At 41.4% G+C, this 16,433-nt stretch overlaps 1 protein-coding gene across 5 annotated transcripts in view; it reads left to right on the forward strand.

Annotated features, from left to right (window-relative positions):
- macrod2 (mono-ADP ribosylhydrolase 2) overlaps positions 1-16,433 on the forward strand; it is a 313,061-nt gene that overhangs the window by 127,131 nt on the left and 169,497 nt on the right. For all 5 annotated transcript variants that reach the window (XM_088352058.1, XM_088352061.1, XM_088352059.1 and 2 more), the window contains exon 4: positions 11,100-11,129. In XM_088352058.1, coding sequence (XP_088208184.1) covers positions 11,100-11,129 — 30 coding nt within the window. The remainder of the gene's footprint in view (positions 1-11,099; positions 11,130-16,433) is intronic.

Here is a 16,433-nt window from a genome sequence, read left to right on the forward strand (position 1 = left end):
GAGAAGATCTAAAAACACATTGAGGAGAATCTAAGTAGAACAACGACACCAAATCCCTGAAAATGCAAAACAATGAAATAAAAATGAAAAATGATGACTGCAAAAAAAATATATATATACCTTTTTACAAATCTTTTTGAACCATTATAGATTCTCTGAAAAACAGGCAAAAATCAAAAGAACAGCAGTGGATCGAAAGATGGAATGCACTCTGCTTGGGAGCAATCAATGGAATTCAAATGAGTCCAAGATTGACTCATTTTTCTGCTTTTGATCTTGACTACATTCTAGTTGTTTGCCGATGTTATTTTTGGTAGAAGGGGGGGGGGGCGAGGCCATCGCGTACGAGAACGACCAGACGTGGCGGTGACGAATGGCTTATCCTCCGCGTGTCCGTCACCTCCGAAGCCCAAAGCCCAGAAGATAGAAAACAGTCTTTTCTTCTAATGAGTTGACCTTCGGATGCACATGAATGACCGTGCCGTTTCATCATTTGGCTTTTCCTTTTATCTAACAAGGTCACCTTTTGCAAGGAGTACGCCCCCCCCACCCCCCCCTCTCATAAATATACATGTACCTGCAAACCAGGTCAAAAAAAGTCAAGATGCAGGTGGCTACTTTCACATTTTATTGCACATTTTTCAAACTGCCACAAGACGAGTACGCTTAAGTACGCTCGTTGGATCGATTATTGCTCTTATCTTGACCGAGAGATGGCGCTGTATCGTGTAGCTCTGGAGTGCAACCAAAAACAGGAAGAATACAAACTATAAAGAATGAAGGTGAGCATAAAGCGCCATTGTTCTTCCTTTGGCTCCATCTTTTGCACTACTGGCAGTTTTTTATAGCTTGCCACTCCTTGCACATTGCTCTCTGCACTATTGTAATTACAGCGTTATTGTTACAGTGTTAATGTTACTGTGTACCTGACTTGTTAACCTGACTGCCCATTTTGCACATCTGGTTAGCTACTCTTCTTGCACTATCGGCACTATGGTAAAATACTATACGTAGCCAATTACAATACAACTTTATATCTGTACATTCAAGGAAACTGTGGGGGTCAGATGCATCGACATTTCGTTCTGTATACACGTGTACTAGAATGACAATAAAGTAGATCTGAATCTGAATCTGAATTTTGCAAAGAAAGAGAAGTAAAAAGAAACATTTGAAGCGAGAAGAAGAAATAGAAGCATAAAAGATATAAAAAAAACAGTGAATACAAGAAAGAAATGGTGCAATTCTGATTTTATCTACAGTACTTTTGGTGTTTTCCAGTTTCGGCTGGTTAAGTGTTCACATGCGTTTGGATTTCTATCCGTTTCTAACCGTCACTAATTTAAATCTTTGAAACGTGACCGTGGAAAAAACGAATCTGGTGAAAATCGATGAAATCAAATACCTTGGTTGGGATAAGCGGCTCAAAATACGGTTCATAAGAGCGACTCTGTCTCATGAGTTTAACGTTATCATGAAAAGAAAAACCATTTCATCGCTTCGATCCGATCCGATCGGCTCGAAAGCACGGTCGGTTTGTGGCTTCTTCTAATGACCGCATCCTGATCGTAAACAAACAGATTTCGATGAATCCCATCGGCTTGAAAACTGTTGATTTTTGCGAATCGAAGAGGAATGAAATCATTTCGATTGAATAGGACAAAACACGCGGAGACAGTTGATCACTGACTGTCCGGTCGTCATTAAAAGTCACCATTCTGCTTTCAAACACGCGCGCTTCACAAAACACGAAATATGGACTTAACGCCCCTCCGTTTGCACACCACCCCGATTGTTTTTCCCTTTTTTGCCGGCGTTGCATCACTCTCGTGTAAGCTTTATTTCCCCTTTTTGGCGTGCGGGAAGACCGCGAGCGATAAAGGACAAAAAGCAAACGGGGGGAAAAAAAAAGGCCGGCGTGGCGTGCCGAGGCCCGGTGGCGCGCCGACCCCCGCCCCGCCCGCTCGCGCTTGTTAGCCGGCCAACTGGACCGGAAATAAAAAGAACTCTGGCGAAAAAACCCAAAAGTGCTGCAAAAAAAGAAGTTTGCGCCTCGACATTTCCGAGCAGGAAAAACCAAAAGCTCGTAACGAGCGTTGTCCGTCAAGGAAAGACGGCGAGGGGCTCATCAGAGAGGCTTTAGTTTCGTCCTCGTTGAGCTTGTCTGAAGTGTCGAAAGCGAGTCAAAGACGCTTACAAAGATCAAGAAAGTCCTGAGGGAGAATGCTACCGACTTTACGTTCGTTTGTTCATTTTCTTATGGCTGTCTTTTTTTTATTCTTAGTTGGTCGTTTGGTCCGTTGGTTATCTGGTGGGTCAATCGGTTGTTCGGTTAGATAATCGATGAGTTGGTTTGTTCGGTTATCTTGTTGGTAAGTCGGTCGTTCAATCATTCGGTTGGTAGGTTTTCTTGTTGGTCCGTTGGTTATTTGGTGTGTCAATCCGTTGTTATATAATCGATGAGTTGGTTTGTTCAGTTATCTTGTTGGTAGGTTGGTCGATTATTTGGTTGGTAGGTTTTCTGGTTGGTTGGTTGGTTAAATGATGGGTTATCAGGTGGGTTGTCTTATTAGTTGGTTGGTCAGATGGTTGGTTGGTTTGATTTGGTGGGTCAATCAGACAATTTGTTCGGCTGGTGTTACGTACCTTGTCAGCTTGTAATATAACACTTCATATAAGAGACAGGAGACCGGAAGGGCCTCGCTCAGTTACTCGTATTGTACTCCGGGACACCCAGAGTTTATGAACGGATGAATGAAAACTTTATTCAAACATTGAAATAAAAACAGCAGAAAAAAAATAACTCAACAAAATAATGTCACGTAATATGTTCTAAAAGGGTTAGTACGAAGCAACTGCTTATATTCCCTTCCCTATTAAATACACCAATGATATAAAAACAATAGAAATAATATTAATAATAGCAGTTAGGATATAACAATAGCAACAATAACAGAAAAGTTAACCAGAGTTGTAGACGCACTATTCCCAATCTCCCGCACCACTCATTCCCCATTTTCTTCATCTCTGTATTCCGCCAGTAATATTTTTTTGTACCTAAACCTGAACAAGTGAATAGTTGGACATTGTTTGATCTGGTCTTGTCAATTGTTCCAAAGTTTGACTCCGCACACAGACACACACATACTTTTCCTGGCGGTTCTCACCTTTGGGATTAGGAATTGACGACAGCCCCTTAAATGATAATTTCCCTCTTTCCGAATGAATCATTTATAGTTGCGATAACACAACAGGTGAACGGACTTACTAAAGGGACAAAGAGGATGTCCGTGCATAACAGTTGGTTGGTTTGATTCCTTAACTGCTCTGGTGCTAGGGGCACCATTTCCAATACAGCCTGGTGGGGCCCCTCCCTCTCCAGGCCATTTTTTATAGTATTTTCTGATTTTACTACAGTATTTTTCTGTAGTATTCCCATAGGATATTTTTTTGGGGAGTGTATCTATAGTTTTGTTTTAGTATTACTGTAGTTTTACTTTTACTATATTTCTGTCATTATATTTTTGTAACAGTATTTTTTTCTCGTAATATGTATGTAGTTGTATTTTTTTATTATAGTATCACTTTAGTGGTATTTTTGTAGTATTTCTGTCAAAGTATTTGCGTAGTAGTATCTTTTTAGTATTCTCTTAATATTTGTTACTCTTACTGCTGTTGATTTTTTCATAGTATTTCTGTTGTAATAGTATTTGTGTTTCATAGTATTACTCTAGAAGTATTTCTACATTGTTTCTTTTTCTTAAAAGAATAAAGACAAAATACTACATTTAGGTCCCTGTTTTGAGGCATTCCATTTGATATTTAGTTTTGTAGTCAATGTGTTATGATTTTTGTAGTACTTTTACTAACTGACCCTTTATGCATCTACGAGCAGCACGGCCACCACGTTCCATTTCTTGCATTTAGAAAACAATGGCAACGACATGGCCCCTGAGTTTGTTCGAAATGGAGAAAAAAGAAAAATGTCTGTCCCTTCTACATCTAACCTGTCCCTTTTTGGGAGTTTCTGCCTGCAGAAAACCCACTGTGACCCGAGCTCACTCGGACCCTCGTTCCGGTGGCCCCTAAAACCATCGATTTGGAGCCCCCTGCCGTAAAGGCTGGCAGAAAAAGAAAGCCCCTCTTATCCCCACGGGGTTTAGTGAAAATGTTGCAAGGCGGGGTCGTTGTATCCCGGGGGTTCCACCGTACCTCAATTATCAGCCGGCAGGCGGGTGGAATCCTGAGGAAGCGGCGCGACGAAGGCGGGCGGGAGCCACGTCAAAGAGCGGGGCTTCCTAATGAGTTTCGTCTCGGGGGCCCCCCGGGGAGGAACCCTTCTGCCGAGATCCGTGACCCCTGTTTTGCTCGGCCTCCCGGCGATTGCCGCAGCTTTGTCAACAACGCGCTTTGGATAATTGCATCCGTGCTTCTGTACTCGGGCAGCGACGACCTTGACCAAAAAGCTAGCTCCGTCTTAGTCTTTGGTTCGGGAGAGGACTAAGTGGTCAGAGCCGAAGTTTTGGACCAAATGTGGAGATGTTTACATGATTGGTGTGCTTCGTGTTGGAATGATCACATCGGTGTTTTAAGTTAGGTCTTATTAACGAGCTGCGTTTCGATCAAGTCGATGCTCTCAATTTCTCTTTCTATAAAAAAAAAAAAAACTCAACGTACAGCAGTAAATCATTTGAGTCGATTTGTATCGAAGGCTCGTGTTTGTCGAACGGCGTGAACGCAATGAACGGCGTTACCGCTTCGTCTTGTTTTTTGTGAGCGACAGTCGATGACGGAAGTGTCTCTCCGAACGCCCGAAATAGACGCCCGCCGAACCAAACTCGGACAAAAAGCATACGAGGATAAATCGACGAAGGCGTTTTCCCGAGGCGTGAAAGGTTTTTATCCACGAGGAGAGGAAAAAGGCCCCAAACCAAACGGGAGCCGTCGGCAAGCCATGGATTTTGCCATAAAAGAGGCGTCGGGGATTTTATAAGGCCAACTATGGATTCCCGTTCTCATTTCTTTTACTCCGGATAAGAAGAATGCCTCACGGCTACATTTGAGTCGATAGAAAATGGTCTTTGCTGCGCTAGCTTTCCTGAGTCATACGTCAACATCGTAAAAGCGGTCGAAGTAGGGCTCCCGATGGGATCCTTTTGTGGGTCGGACGTCCGGTCGGCAAAATCGGCATGGTTTGGGACGGGGCACATGTTCTGGGTCGGACGTCTGTGTATGGAAAACAAACGTGGATAGTTTACGTTCAAGTATGGTTTGGCTTCAGATTTTGTTATTTTCTGAGTAAAATGTCAAATTCCCATACAGAAAATTCGCACGCGTCAAACCAGACCGGATTAACTCCATTTGGTTACATGTCAGATTCACGTACAGTCAATTGGCATGGAATTGTATTGTGCTCATTTTCTGGGTTATATGTTGACTTCCCATCATTTCCTCCTCATGCCATGAGGCTCTTGAACTCCACCTGGGGGAGTAAAAGCCCGCATTAAACCCCAACCCCACATTTGCATATTACTCTGTTTTTTACAGTGTATATTTTTCATATTACTATTTAAATGCTCTTTATTAACACTTTATATTGGGTATTTTTGTATTCTATATCTTTTATTTTTTAACACAAGGATACTGCTGGAAGTGTGAATTTCCCTACGGGGATGAATAAAGTAGCTATCTATCTCTATCAAAAGCGGTGGCTATTTCAGAATTGCTTTGTGCGTTAGACATCAATTTCACGAAGAAGCAAAGCTGGCACGTTTTCGGATCGTGCACAATTTGCGAGTTTAAGGTCTCATTCCAGTACATAAATCCGGTGTGGACATTTCAGTTTCAATTGGGTTTCCGTTATTCTATGTGATAGATGTCGAATTCTTGTTCGTAAATCCATACAGAAACTTCTATACCTTTGAATTGTGTGTTATATGTCAAATTCCTCTCGTTCGAATGTTTGGCTTTTGAAGCGGCGCTCCGGATGTTGTTATTCTTTGGGTTATACTTCAAATTATTGTACAGTACGCGTTTCTGGCCAGAATGTTCCTGTTACAAAAGCCGGCCCGGGTACTCCAGTTGGTAGTGCGGCTGCAGATGATGTATTCGTTGTGGTCGGTACGTCAATGTTACGCCGGCAATACCGACACGGCTCCAGATTGTGCACCTTTTCTAGGTTATATGTCAAGTTCCCGTAGGTAGGAGTGGCAGGGAGATTTGAATTTCAAGAGTAGTTGCCTCTCCAGATTTATTTTGCATATGATCTGGCAGATAAACAGCCGCCGCGACGCCTTTGATGACATTTCCAGGATGAAAACGGAGGCAGGAAATGAAAAAAAAAGACACTTTTTTTTGGTTATTTATTGGGCGGAGGAAACGTTGCTTCACGCGTTAGCTATCTATCTGTGTACGGGGAGATTCCGAAGGCTGATTAGAAAATCGCTCGGCGGCTGATGAGGCGCCGGAGCCTTCATTTTTTATGGTTTTTTTTTTCCAGTTTTTTTTCTTTTCCCTGTTCTTTTCTTTTTTTCTTCTTATGCTGCTTCTTTGTTTTTCCTTAATTTTTTTCTTTTTTTCCCCTTTTTCTGCTTTTTTTCCTTACTTTCTCGTGCATTTAAAAAAAAAAAATTCTCCCTTTTTCCCCCCTCATTTTCCTTGGTCCCCTTGTTTTTCTTTCCCCCCCTTTTCTCTCCTTGAATTGATCTTTTTCCTCCTTTCCTTTTTCGCTCTCTCTCGTTGATAAGACAGCGGGTGGATGCGCCTCACCCCACCTGACTCCCCCCTACGGAATCCATTTCCATAATGCGGAGTAATTAATCCGGAGAAGACTCGGCGGGGCGAGTGACGAGACCCGGATAGACTCGGTGGCGGTGCGGATTTGCTCGTTGGCGAGGTCCGAGAACGGAAAACGGACCTCCAGCGCCATCCGCTTGTTTTGTTTTTGTTTTTGTTTGCGTGCCGTCGTTATTCCGAAAACCTTGCGCGCTCCCCGAATGCTAATAAATGAACTCCAAATGCATCACATCAAATGCAAAAGCGTTTTTTTTTTTCCCCACTTTTCAGAAGCTAAAATGAATCCATGGAAAAAACAACACCACTAAAATAAATGTCGCTGTTTATTTTGTTTGGCTTGAAGTTAAACCCAAACGAAAAGACACGCACACGAAGGAAAAACGCATTTATAGCGTACATAGATTTATTCATAAGACACTAACTCCATTCCCTTTCAACTTTCAGGAGATTGAATGGAATAGTTGAAGGAATGAGCGAACGTCTTTCAACAATCTTTTAGAAACATGTTTTTGACTAGAAACAGCACGACATTTCTTGACCCAAAATGTTATATCTGTTTTTTGTTTTTTTTTAATGAATACGATAACGTTTGGAAACTTTGAAACAGTCGCCAAAAGTAGATGGATAGATACTGTATTCATCCCCGTAGGGAAATTCACACTTCCATCAGTATCCTTGTGTTGTTTATTAACAGATGAACAGGATGGCCTCGGGGTGCTGTGTTGTCGTTTAGCAACAGCGGAGTGGATGAGGTCACGCGCTAGTCCAAAAGTTTGACGTCCCAGCAGCAGATGGAAATCTTTGTGCCCAGGGTTACACCGCCTCCTGTTCACGTAGATAGCGAGTCCGCCTGTCTCTGTCTGCCCTAACAGCGCTGAAGCCGGGTAGCTCCACGTTAGCGTGCTAGATGCTAGACGTGAACCACCTTTCTGTAATACACTGCAAACTGCACTCCCTGTACGCTTTGATGTTTTTCTCCAGCACAGCCAGTTCCTCGGTCTTATTTGGTAGAGAGTTGACATTTCCCATGATTACGGACGGTACCGAAGGCTTATAACGCCGCTAGCCGCTTAGCCTTAGCTCCGGCTCTGCATCCACGATAGGGCCCCCTCATCAGGGCAAGGAGTTGATTTCTCGAATAAATGCATTTTGTGCGTTAAAACCCATAACCATAGGATAGAAAGTCCTCCAAAGTGTAGTTGTCGATCAAATATGGCAACACATATTGTTTCAAACATCTATACGGTATATGTATTTGTGTATATTTTTTTTCTTCTGATAGAAATAAGAGTCATTTTAAACCCAAAGCTTGTTTACTCTCAAATACGTGCTTTCATGTTTAAATGGTAAATGCACTGCCTTTATTTAGCCCTTTTGGAGTCATTGAAGACCTCTTGAAACGCTTTACAATGTACTTCACACTGACCCATTCACACACACACACACACTTACACACCGATATTAATTTTTTTTTCTGTTTTACCTTGAATCCCCGGCTTTGAATCAGGCCAATACCTAAAGAAAGCTTTCCAATAAAATGTCCATTTTCCCATGTCATGTTTATTTCATCTTTTCATGGAAACGTTTTTTTTTTTTTTTAGTCGTATTAGGTTTTAATGGAAATAACGAGGTCAAGTGCTGACAAAAACACAGCTCCGTTGAGTTAAACGCCGTCGTGTCCTTGGGCAAGACACTGAATGCCGAATTCTCCCAATAAGCAGGTAGGCGTGAGTGAATGGGTCGGTGTGAAGTACATTGTAAAGTGCTTTCGAGGTCCTCGGGGACTTGAACAGCGCTGTACAAATGCAGTTTATTCATCATGTATAGTGATTTTTCACTTTTGAGAAACGGGAAGCAGTAATTGCTGTTTTTTGGTCCCCGAAGTCTGGACTCGGCTTACTTTTGTGTAAGACGCAAATCACGTTTTTTAAAAAAGAAAATTGTCCTCATTTTAAGCGGAACACATATTTATTCCGACTTAGCAAAACTAAAATAGGTTCGTTGTCAAAACGTGCACGAATATTTGGCATTCAAGTCCGGCTCCACATTTTGCTATTTACCGTTGTGCCAATCAGGATGGTTTCGAATGTTATATGTCCAATTCCCATCAAGAAAACGGACTTTGATGTTTCAGGTTGAATTTTGCCTCTAGATTTTGTCTGTTGCGTATCAAAATCACGTACGGTAAACCAGCGTGTATTCAGGCTTTGCAAATCCTGTGTCTTATATGTCAAATTCCCGCACGGAAATTGCCGTAGGTGTTTCAGTTCAAGTCTGGCTCTGTATATTGCTATTTTGTATGTTCTACAATAAGTTTTCATCAGCATGGTTTCAGATGTTGTGGGTTTTATGACAATATCCCGTCCAGAAAACCGTCTCGGATGCTTTAGTTTCAAGCGTGGCTCTCGATTTTGTGAGTTATACGTCAAATTCAAGTGTGGTAAAATGGCGTCGACGCGAGTTATTTTTTTCCGTAAAACCAGCGGGTACACTATGTTCAATCAGGAGTCCAGATTTTGTTATTTGGTGGGTTATATGTCTATTTCCAATAGAGAAAATTGACGTTGATGTTTCAGTTCCAAGTGTGCCTCTAGATTTTGCCGGGTATACGTCGATTTCACATATAGTCAAAGAGTGTTGATTCAGGTTTTGCAAATTGTTTGTGTTATATATCACAATCCAAAGCAGAAAACTGGCGTAGACGCGTCCCTTTCAAATGTTGTTATTTCACAGGTTATATGTCAAATTCCCGTACAGGAAACTGGGGTGGATGTTACAGTTTCAAGTCTGGCTCCAGATTTCTGTTACACGTCAAATTGGCATTCAGTAAAACGCCATGGTTTGGGATTTTGCAAATTGTGTGTGTTATACGTTAGATTCCCGTCCATAAAACTGGTAGGGGTATTGTAGTTTCGAGTGGGAGTCCAGATCTTGTCATGTGGTGGGTTATATGTCAAATCCCCATGCAGAAAACCAGCCTTGATGTTTCAATATTAAGTGTGGCTCTCGATTTGGTTGGTTATATGTCAAATTCACGTACGGTAGAGTGACACGGAGTCTTGTTTTGCAAATTGGCTGTGTTATATGTCTAATTCTTGTATGTGTTTTGCAGGTATTTTGTTATGACCTGAAACAACTCTCTCGGGGTGTTTGGTTGATATGCATTTTGCTAAGCTAGCTAGCAAAATATAACTAGCTAGCAGGCTAGCGAGCTGTCGTTGCTCATTCGGCGCGTCGGAGCACGAACCGGTCCGTCTTCATGTCTTGTTGCCACAGCAACCGTGTCTTTTTATCGACATTTTAGCGCCACGGGCCCATTTGAATCGCTCGGACACGTTTCGGAGCGTAGCCGTAGCCTGGAGGAAAATGGCGGCTAATGAGTTGACTTTTTCAAGCGTAAAATGATTTTCTCTCCCGCAATGTTTACTCGACAGCCTGTTTAAGACGCAAATTATCCATGAAAAACAAAGTCACTCTCGAGTTTTACCACGGAAGAAAATGCTTACTTTGCCCGAGTCGTTATTTTGAGGGATAAATCAAAATAATGCTTCATCTTGCTAGTATTTGTATGTTTGCCTCTTATTAATATTGTTTACCATGTCATCGTTTAGAAATTCTGGATAAACTTTTCAACTTTTAATAAAATACTAAGCAATATGTACCGTCAGTTGGGGGGTAACTAGTTTTTAGAGGAAGGCAAATCATTTGCTCAGTTGTTTTGTATTTATTTTTTCTTTAATTGAGATTTTTTTCCAGACCGGAAACCATCTTCAAAGTAAAATTAATATTGAATACATATGCCAAAATAGCATTATTAATATTGAATTCAATTCTGTTTAATTGCTCTGCACTGTCTTAACAATGGGGGGAAATAAATAATTGAATATTTAAGATAAAAGAAATAATAAATTGTGAAATATATACATTTTTTAATGCCAAAAGAACAAGCTTTATTTTGAAATAAATTGCATTTTCCTCACTGCAAACCTTTTTTTTAAATTGAAAAAAAGAAAATCATGATATTTAGAATATATTTTATGAACAATACAAACATAAAAAGATCCTGCTAATAAAAGAAGCCATGATGACAATGTTTAGTTGGAAATAAATGTCATTTTTCCTCAGTTTATTTTGTCCCTCGTCTTCTGAGAAATCGAAAGAAGGAAATGAAAACATTTAAAGTCAAATGAATAACGGACAGTTTCAAAAATGCAACAGAGAAATATGAATTTTGGATTCAAATGCCGGTTTTTAGCATTTCTGTGATTTCTGAGGTTTGACGGCTCTTTGCTTTTTCTTTTCAGCCAATTCAAGCTTGCTGGGAGGAGGTGGCGGTAAGTCGGCATTTTCTCTTTGCATGATTCTTTTGAGGAATTTTAACGGAGTTGGGAGGAGCGAGAAATTGAAAGAAATGCCTCCAAATATATGCCTTATGAATAAATGAACGCACACATCATTCAAGTACTACCTCAATAAACGACATCAATGCCGTTTAGAGAGGAAAATCTCAGCCGCTTCGACCCACCCCCTCGTTTGAATAACATATTGTTGTGACAAAATACACCGTGGAAAAAAAAACCCCAAAGATATAACAAAATATTGAAATTGTCACAGAGACGGGATGCAACAGCGGTCGTTTTACTCCATTTTTATTAAGAAAGAGAGCAGCGCTTGCCTCCACCATCCGATGATCGTCGGTCACGGGTAGCAGATGGCGGGAACGCGGAAGTGGCACTTCCGTGTCGAGCGAGGGTCGTCGTTGGCAGCGGGAAAACAGGTCGATGGCCGGGACAAAGGAGCAAGGCAGAAACGGGTCAAAAAACAGGTAGGCAACAAGTATCAGGCAGGAGAAAACACAGCAGGATAGTGTCGGAGAGTACAAAAGCTTGCCTAGCTGAGAGCAAAGGTTCGCAGACGGTCTGACGGCTTCTTTTCGGAAGACGGGAATTTAAAAAGAGTTCAACAGCCAATCGGGTCCCGTGGCTGTTGGCGCCAACGGGGCAGCCGCGGGTGCCCCGAATCCGTAATCCTGACAGAAAGAGATAAAAAACAAAAAAAAAACAAAAATTGACTAACTGAAAACCAAAATTACCTACAAAAAACAACCTCATAGATAGCAAACTACACTACAAAGAAAAAGCTTAAATAAATAGCAAAATAAATAAAGAACAGAATGATGAAATAAATTATAAAAAAAACCTCAAGAAAATAAATGAAGAAAGAAATGACAAACTACAAAACACACCACACGATAAAAAAGATGACAAAATGAAGGACAAAATAACTAAATGATAAAATACATGAGAAATAAATGAGAAATAGGCGTCAAATAAAAAACATAATATATGATAAAATACATCACAAAGAACAAAATGCATGACAATACACAAAATACACAAGAAAGTACATGAAAAAAATGACCAAATACAACAAAATACACGACACGATGCACCACAAACAACACGACAAAAAACATGGAATGCACACCAAAATACATGACGACAAACTGGACAACACAATACACCAAAACGTTGACTTGTATTATTAAATGACACAATAGACGAGAAAATAAATACCGGAATCGATAAACTGCAACATCCGTGACAAAATAGTTGCCATAAATGCGTGAGCGGATGACTAAATTGCATGCGTGTCATCTCTCTAGTTTTCTTAACGCGTATGTCTTATATTTCTAGCATGTATTTATACCTCCATTTCATTCTCCATACATCCATACGCCAGAGTACGCGTATGAAGTAGCGCCGCTCGCCCATTTCACACCGGTAGCCGCTCGGTCATTAGCGTCGCGGCCTGCCTTAGCGTATTAGCATCAAAGGCGCGGGCCGGCGGAAAATTCCCCGGAGCCTCCGAGCGTGTCCGAAAGCCCGTTCGCAACGGGGAAGGGGGCCCTTCTTCTCTCCTTCTCTCCTTCTCTTCTTAAATTTGACTCGCTCGCTGACATGATTGAAATAATCGCTCGCCCTCACACCCGCATCAAAGAGGGTGGCGGCTTTTTTTCGTCCGGGCGAAAAAGGGGAAGAAATGTCAAAGTGGATATTGTCTTCAAGCCTTAAAAGCTAGCTAAAACCTGACGAGCAACTTTTGTCTCAAAGTTGATTTACTCGGGGGCAGTTGAAGTCAGGGTCCTGGTAAAGTACCGCATTTAAAGCACACTGCAGAAAAGCTAAGGTTTTGTTTTGTTTTTAATCCCGTACGCACTGTAGCATTCGGTAGCATTTGTCACGGAAATCGTCCCCAATGTCGAGCTAACCCTTTAGCACAGAGTCGGCATCCGTATCGAAATCGGCAGAATTCGAATTCGCTTTCTTGTCATCGATATCAAGATTGTATAGGAGATTAGACACGGCACTCCAGAGTGTAACTGGTCATAAAGAGATTTTGAAGAGAAGAGATCAAATATTATAAGTGATAGCAATGGTAATCACGAGGCAATGGAGAAGAATAGTGCATTATAACAAAAGTGTCTTCAAATTTAGCAGCAGGAGCAATTTAAAAAAACAACAATTGAATTCACAAGGTGTGTATGTATAATCTTTTGCACAATTTCCTGCAATAGTTCTTTCAGTTTTGTTTGGCAACAACAAAAGGAAACTCAATCATCATCATCATAAAGAAATGAACCCAAAACGAGGAGACTATCATATGAAGACTCAAAGGATCATCTTACAGCCCACAAATGACCCGCGGGTCTCACGTTGAAGACCCCCGGTTCAGTCGGACGAAAGCTGTGTTTTCTCAACCTTTCTTGATTTTATTTTTAGCCGAAAGACATAGTTGTCATCAAACCATCTCAAATCGCAGCGTTTCTTTTCTGTCCTCTTATCCATCGACGGTATCAAGTTTTCCGGTTCCGTACTTGGGATGCTCTCGACTTGTTTCAAAACCGGTCATGCGAAAAAGGCCTTCCTTTATTTTTGTACCGTTAAAGTTTTGACTTTGCACCATTCTGTTTGTCACACTTGGCCCCATTTCCATAAATGAATGCATGAACTACATTTTCCTGACTTTTTGTCTTTTTTCTCTCCTTTTCATTTTCTTTTTTTCTTTTTTTACTTTTTTTTTACTTTCGTTTTTTAACGAATTTTGTTTTTACTCCATTTTCCTTTTTTTCCCTATTTTCCTTGCCCTTTTCCTTTTTTTAATTTTTGTTCTTGTCTCTCTTTTCACGTTCTCTTCTTTTTTGCCGTTTTGTCTTATCTGAAAAAAGACGAGGCAAAAACATTGCACTTTAAATCGCTTTGAGTCTCCGTGGTTTGTCCTGCTCCTTGAGCTTTGTATCACTCTTTTTTGCTTACACGGTGGATCGGTTGCCGTTTTCAATACGTCTCCACCGTTCCTCATACGTGAGGCTAAAATTCCAATTAAATTAAAATTGACGAAAGAGGGGAGGGGCTTGTCGAATATGACACACTGTCCTTTTAACAAACATACAAACCCAAGGTCGATCAAATGATGAAGGGGGGAAGGGAAATTGATTTTTTTTCTCTTTTTTTTGTATCCGGGGAAAGCGATAAAATGGAGGTTCCCAATCAAGGCCACTTTTACAACATTAAAATGAGGGATGACAATCATTTAACCAAATCACCCACGAGGATTTTCTTTTCTCTCTTTTTTTTTTCTCCTTCTCGTTTTTATCACCGCCGCGAGGTTTCCGCTGCCCCCCCGCACAGCTTTATCTCCTTCTCCGCCTTCGGGTGCGAGGGATCGATGCGCGGGGGATGAGCTCTCGCCGCCGAGAGGAGACGACGGCTCCGGCGGTCCTTATCTCCCGGCTGTCTTTTGCGCACGTCGGCCGCCCGGACGAGAGGTGCCGTCGGCGACCCGGTTCGATTCCCTCGCCCCGAGCGACCCCGCCGCCGTTGGTCCCCCAAATGCTAGGAACGCTTACATTGTAAGAACAATGGAATACAGGGCCGCGGAGCCCTTTTCTCCGTTCCACAGAAATAAGTATGTCTTATCTAAGATAGGGCCTGGTCTTATACTGTCTCGTGAGGCCACGGAGGCGACTCGACCTCACCATTGTGCCAAGTTTTATTATAAGTGTGTTTTAAAAACCTATTTCCATTTGTTAAAGACATCTATATTAGCGTTCCTTTATTTAACCCCAAAAATATACGATACTAAATCTCTATTGATGTTTTTTTTTTTTTAATACTTTTTAATTTGATTTTTGGGCAGCACGACGGCGCAGCGGTTGGCGCGTGTGCGGCACAGTTCTGAGGTCATGAGGTCGAACCTCCTGTGTGGAGTTTGCATGTTCTCCCCGTGCTTGCGTGGGTTTCCTCCGGGCACTCCGGGTTCCTCCCACGTTCCAAAAACATGCGTGTCAGGTGAATTGGCCGGTCAAAATTGTCCCTAGTTATGAATGAGCGAGCAAATTGTCTGTCCCTGTGTGCCCTGAGACTGGCTGGCAAGCAGTTGAGGGTCTCCCCTGCCCATTATCCGAGTACGGCTGGTATGGGCTCCGGCACCCCCGCGACCCTACTGAGGATAAGTGGGACAGATAATGGATGGATGGATATTTGATGTTTATTTGAAAGATGAAATGATATTGACATTGATTGTTTCTAGGATTATTTGCAAAAAAATCTGCGTTGGAGTTGTTTCCCCTTCTTCATTGTTTTCTTTCAAAAATAAGTTTGTTTTTATTCTTTATTTTCAATCCATAAATAAATCTATATACCCGTTTCAGTTTGTGTTTGTTTTGTTTTGATGTGGAAATTCAAATGATATTAACCTTATTTTTTTTTTGTATGTTTATTTCAACAATGCATTTGTCCCCTTTTGTCATGCAACTTTTCGGGGCGTCATCTAAAGAGTCGCTCTGTGACGTTCTGATCTTGTTTGCGCCTGCAGAAAGTTTTGCATTCTCTTTGGATAATCTTTTGGACGAGTTGCGGATTTTCTTTTCTTTTCTTCTATTGCCTTGTGCAAATCTTTTCTTTTCACCTCCAGGTGAACTTATCCCCACCCTTTGGAAGGTGGGCAGGGACAACGCTGGTCGTGGTGGGCGTCCATGCTCTTTTTCAATCCGTATTTTTTGAATCCGCCATGTGTTTTTGAAATTGACTTTCAAGATGACATGAATGTTTGTGCTGTTGGATTTTCTCTCATAAATTCCCCCCAAAATGAGAATTATGATCCAGGTTTGATTTATATCTGTGTTTTCCTTTTTTATTCTGCATATTTTAGCTGGTGCGACTGATACATCAGAGCAACTTATAGTCCAGAAAATATCGTATCGTCCATTCCCTACAACAAGTTTTTCTGTGAAAAAGAACCAAGCTAGCTTCAATTCCAGACGACAAGCCGCTACATTGTTATGCTGTTATCAGTGCAATAACTGCCAGCCGATAATAATGGTGTACCCCTCCTTAGTTAGTAACTAATGTCGGTATGTGTAATGGAGTTTTTGTGTCATAGTAGCAATACTCGGTCTGACTTTGTCATGTGCGCAAAGAATGGGAGAGTTTAAGATCAGTCACTTGGCTCAGCATGTGTAATGGCTGTTGTGATAGTACGGGCTTTTGAGTTTTAGTCAGTCCAGTTCGTCGGATTTTGTTTTGAGCGTGTTTTGTCTCGCACGCCTGCATATACAGTATATTTATGGCAATTTA

Source organism: Urocampus carinirostris, chromosome 13 (assembly GCF_059441175.1).
Source record: "Urocampus carinirostris isolate Australia breed hairy pipefish chromosome 13, RoL_Ucar_1.0, whole genome shotgun sequence".
NCBI classification, from domain to species: Eukaryota; Metazoa; Chordata; class Actinopteri; order Syngnathiformes; family Syngnathidae; genus Urocampus; species Urocampus carinirostris.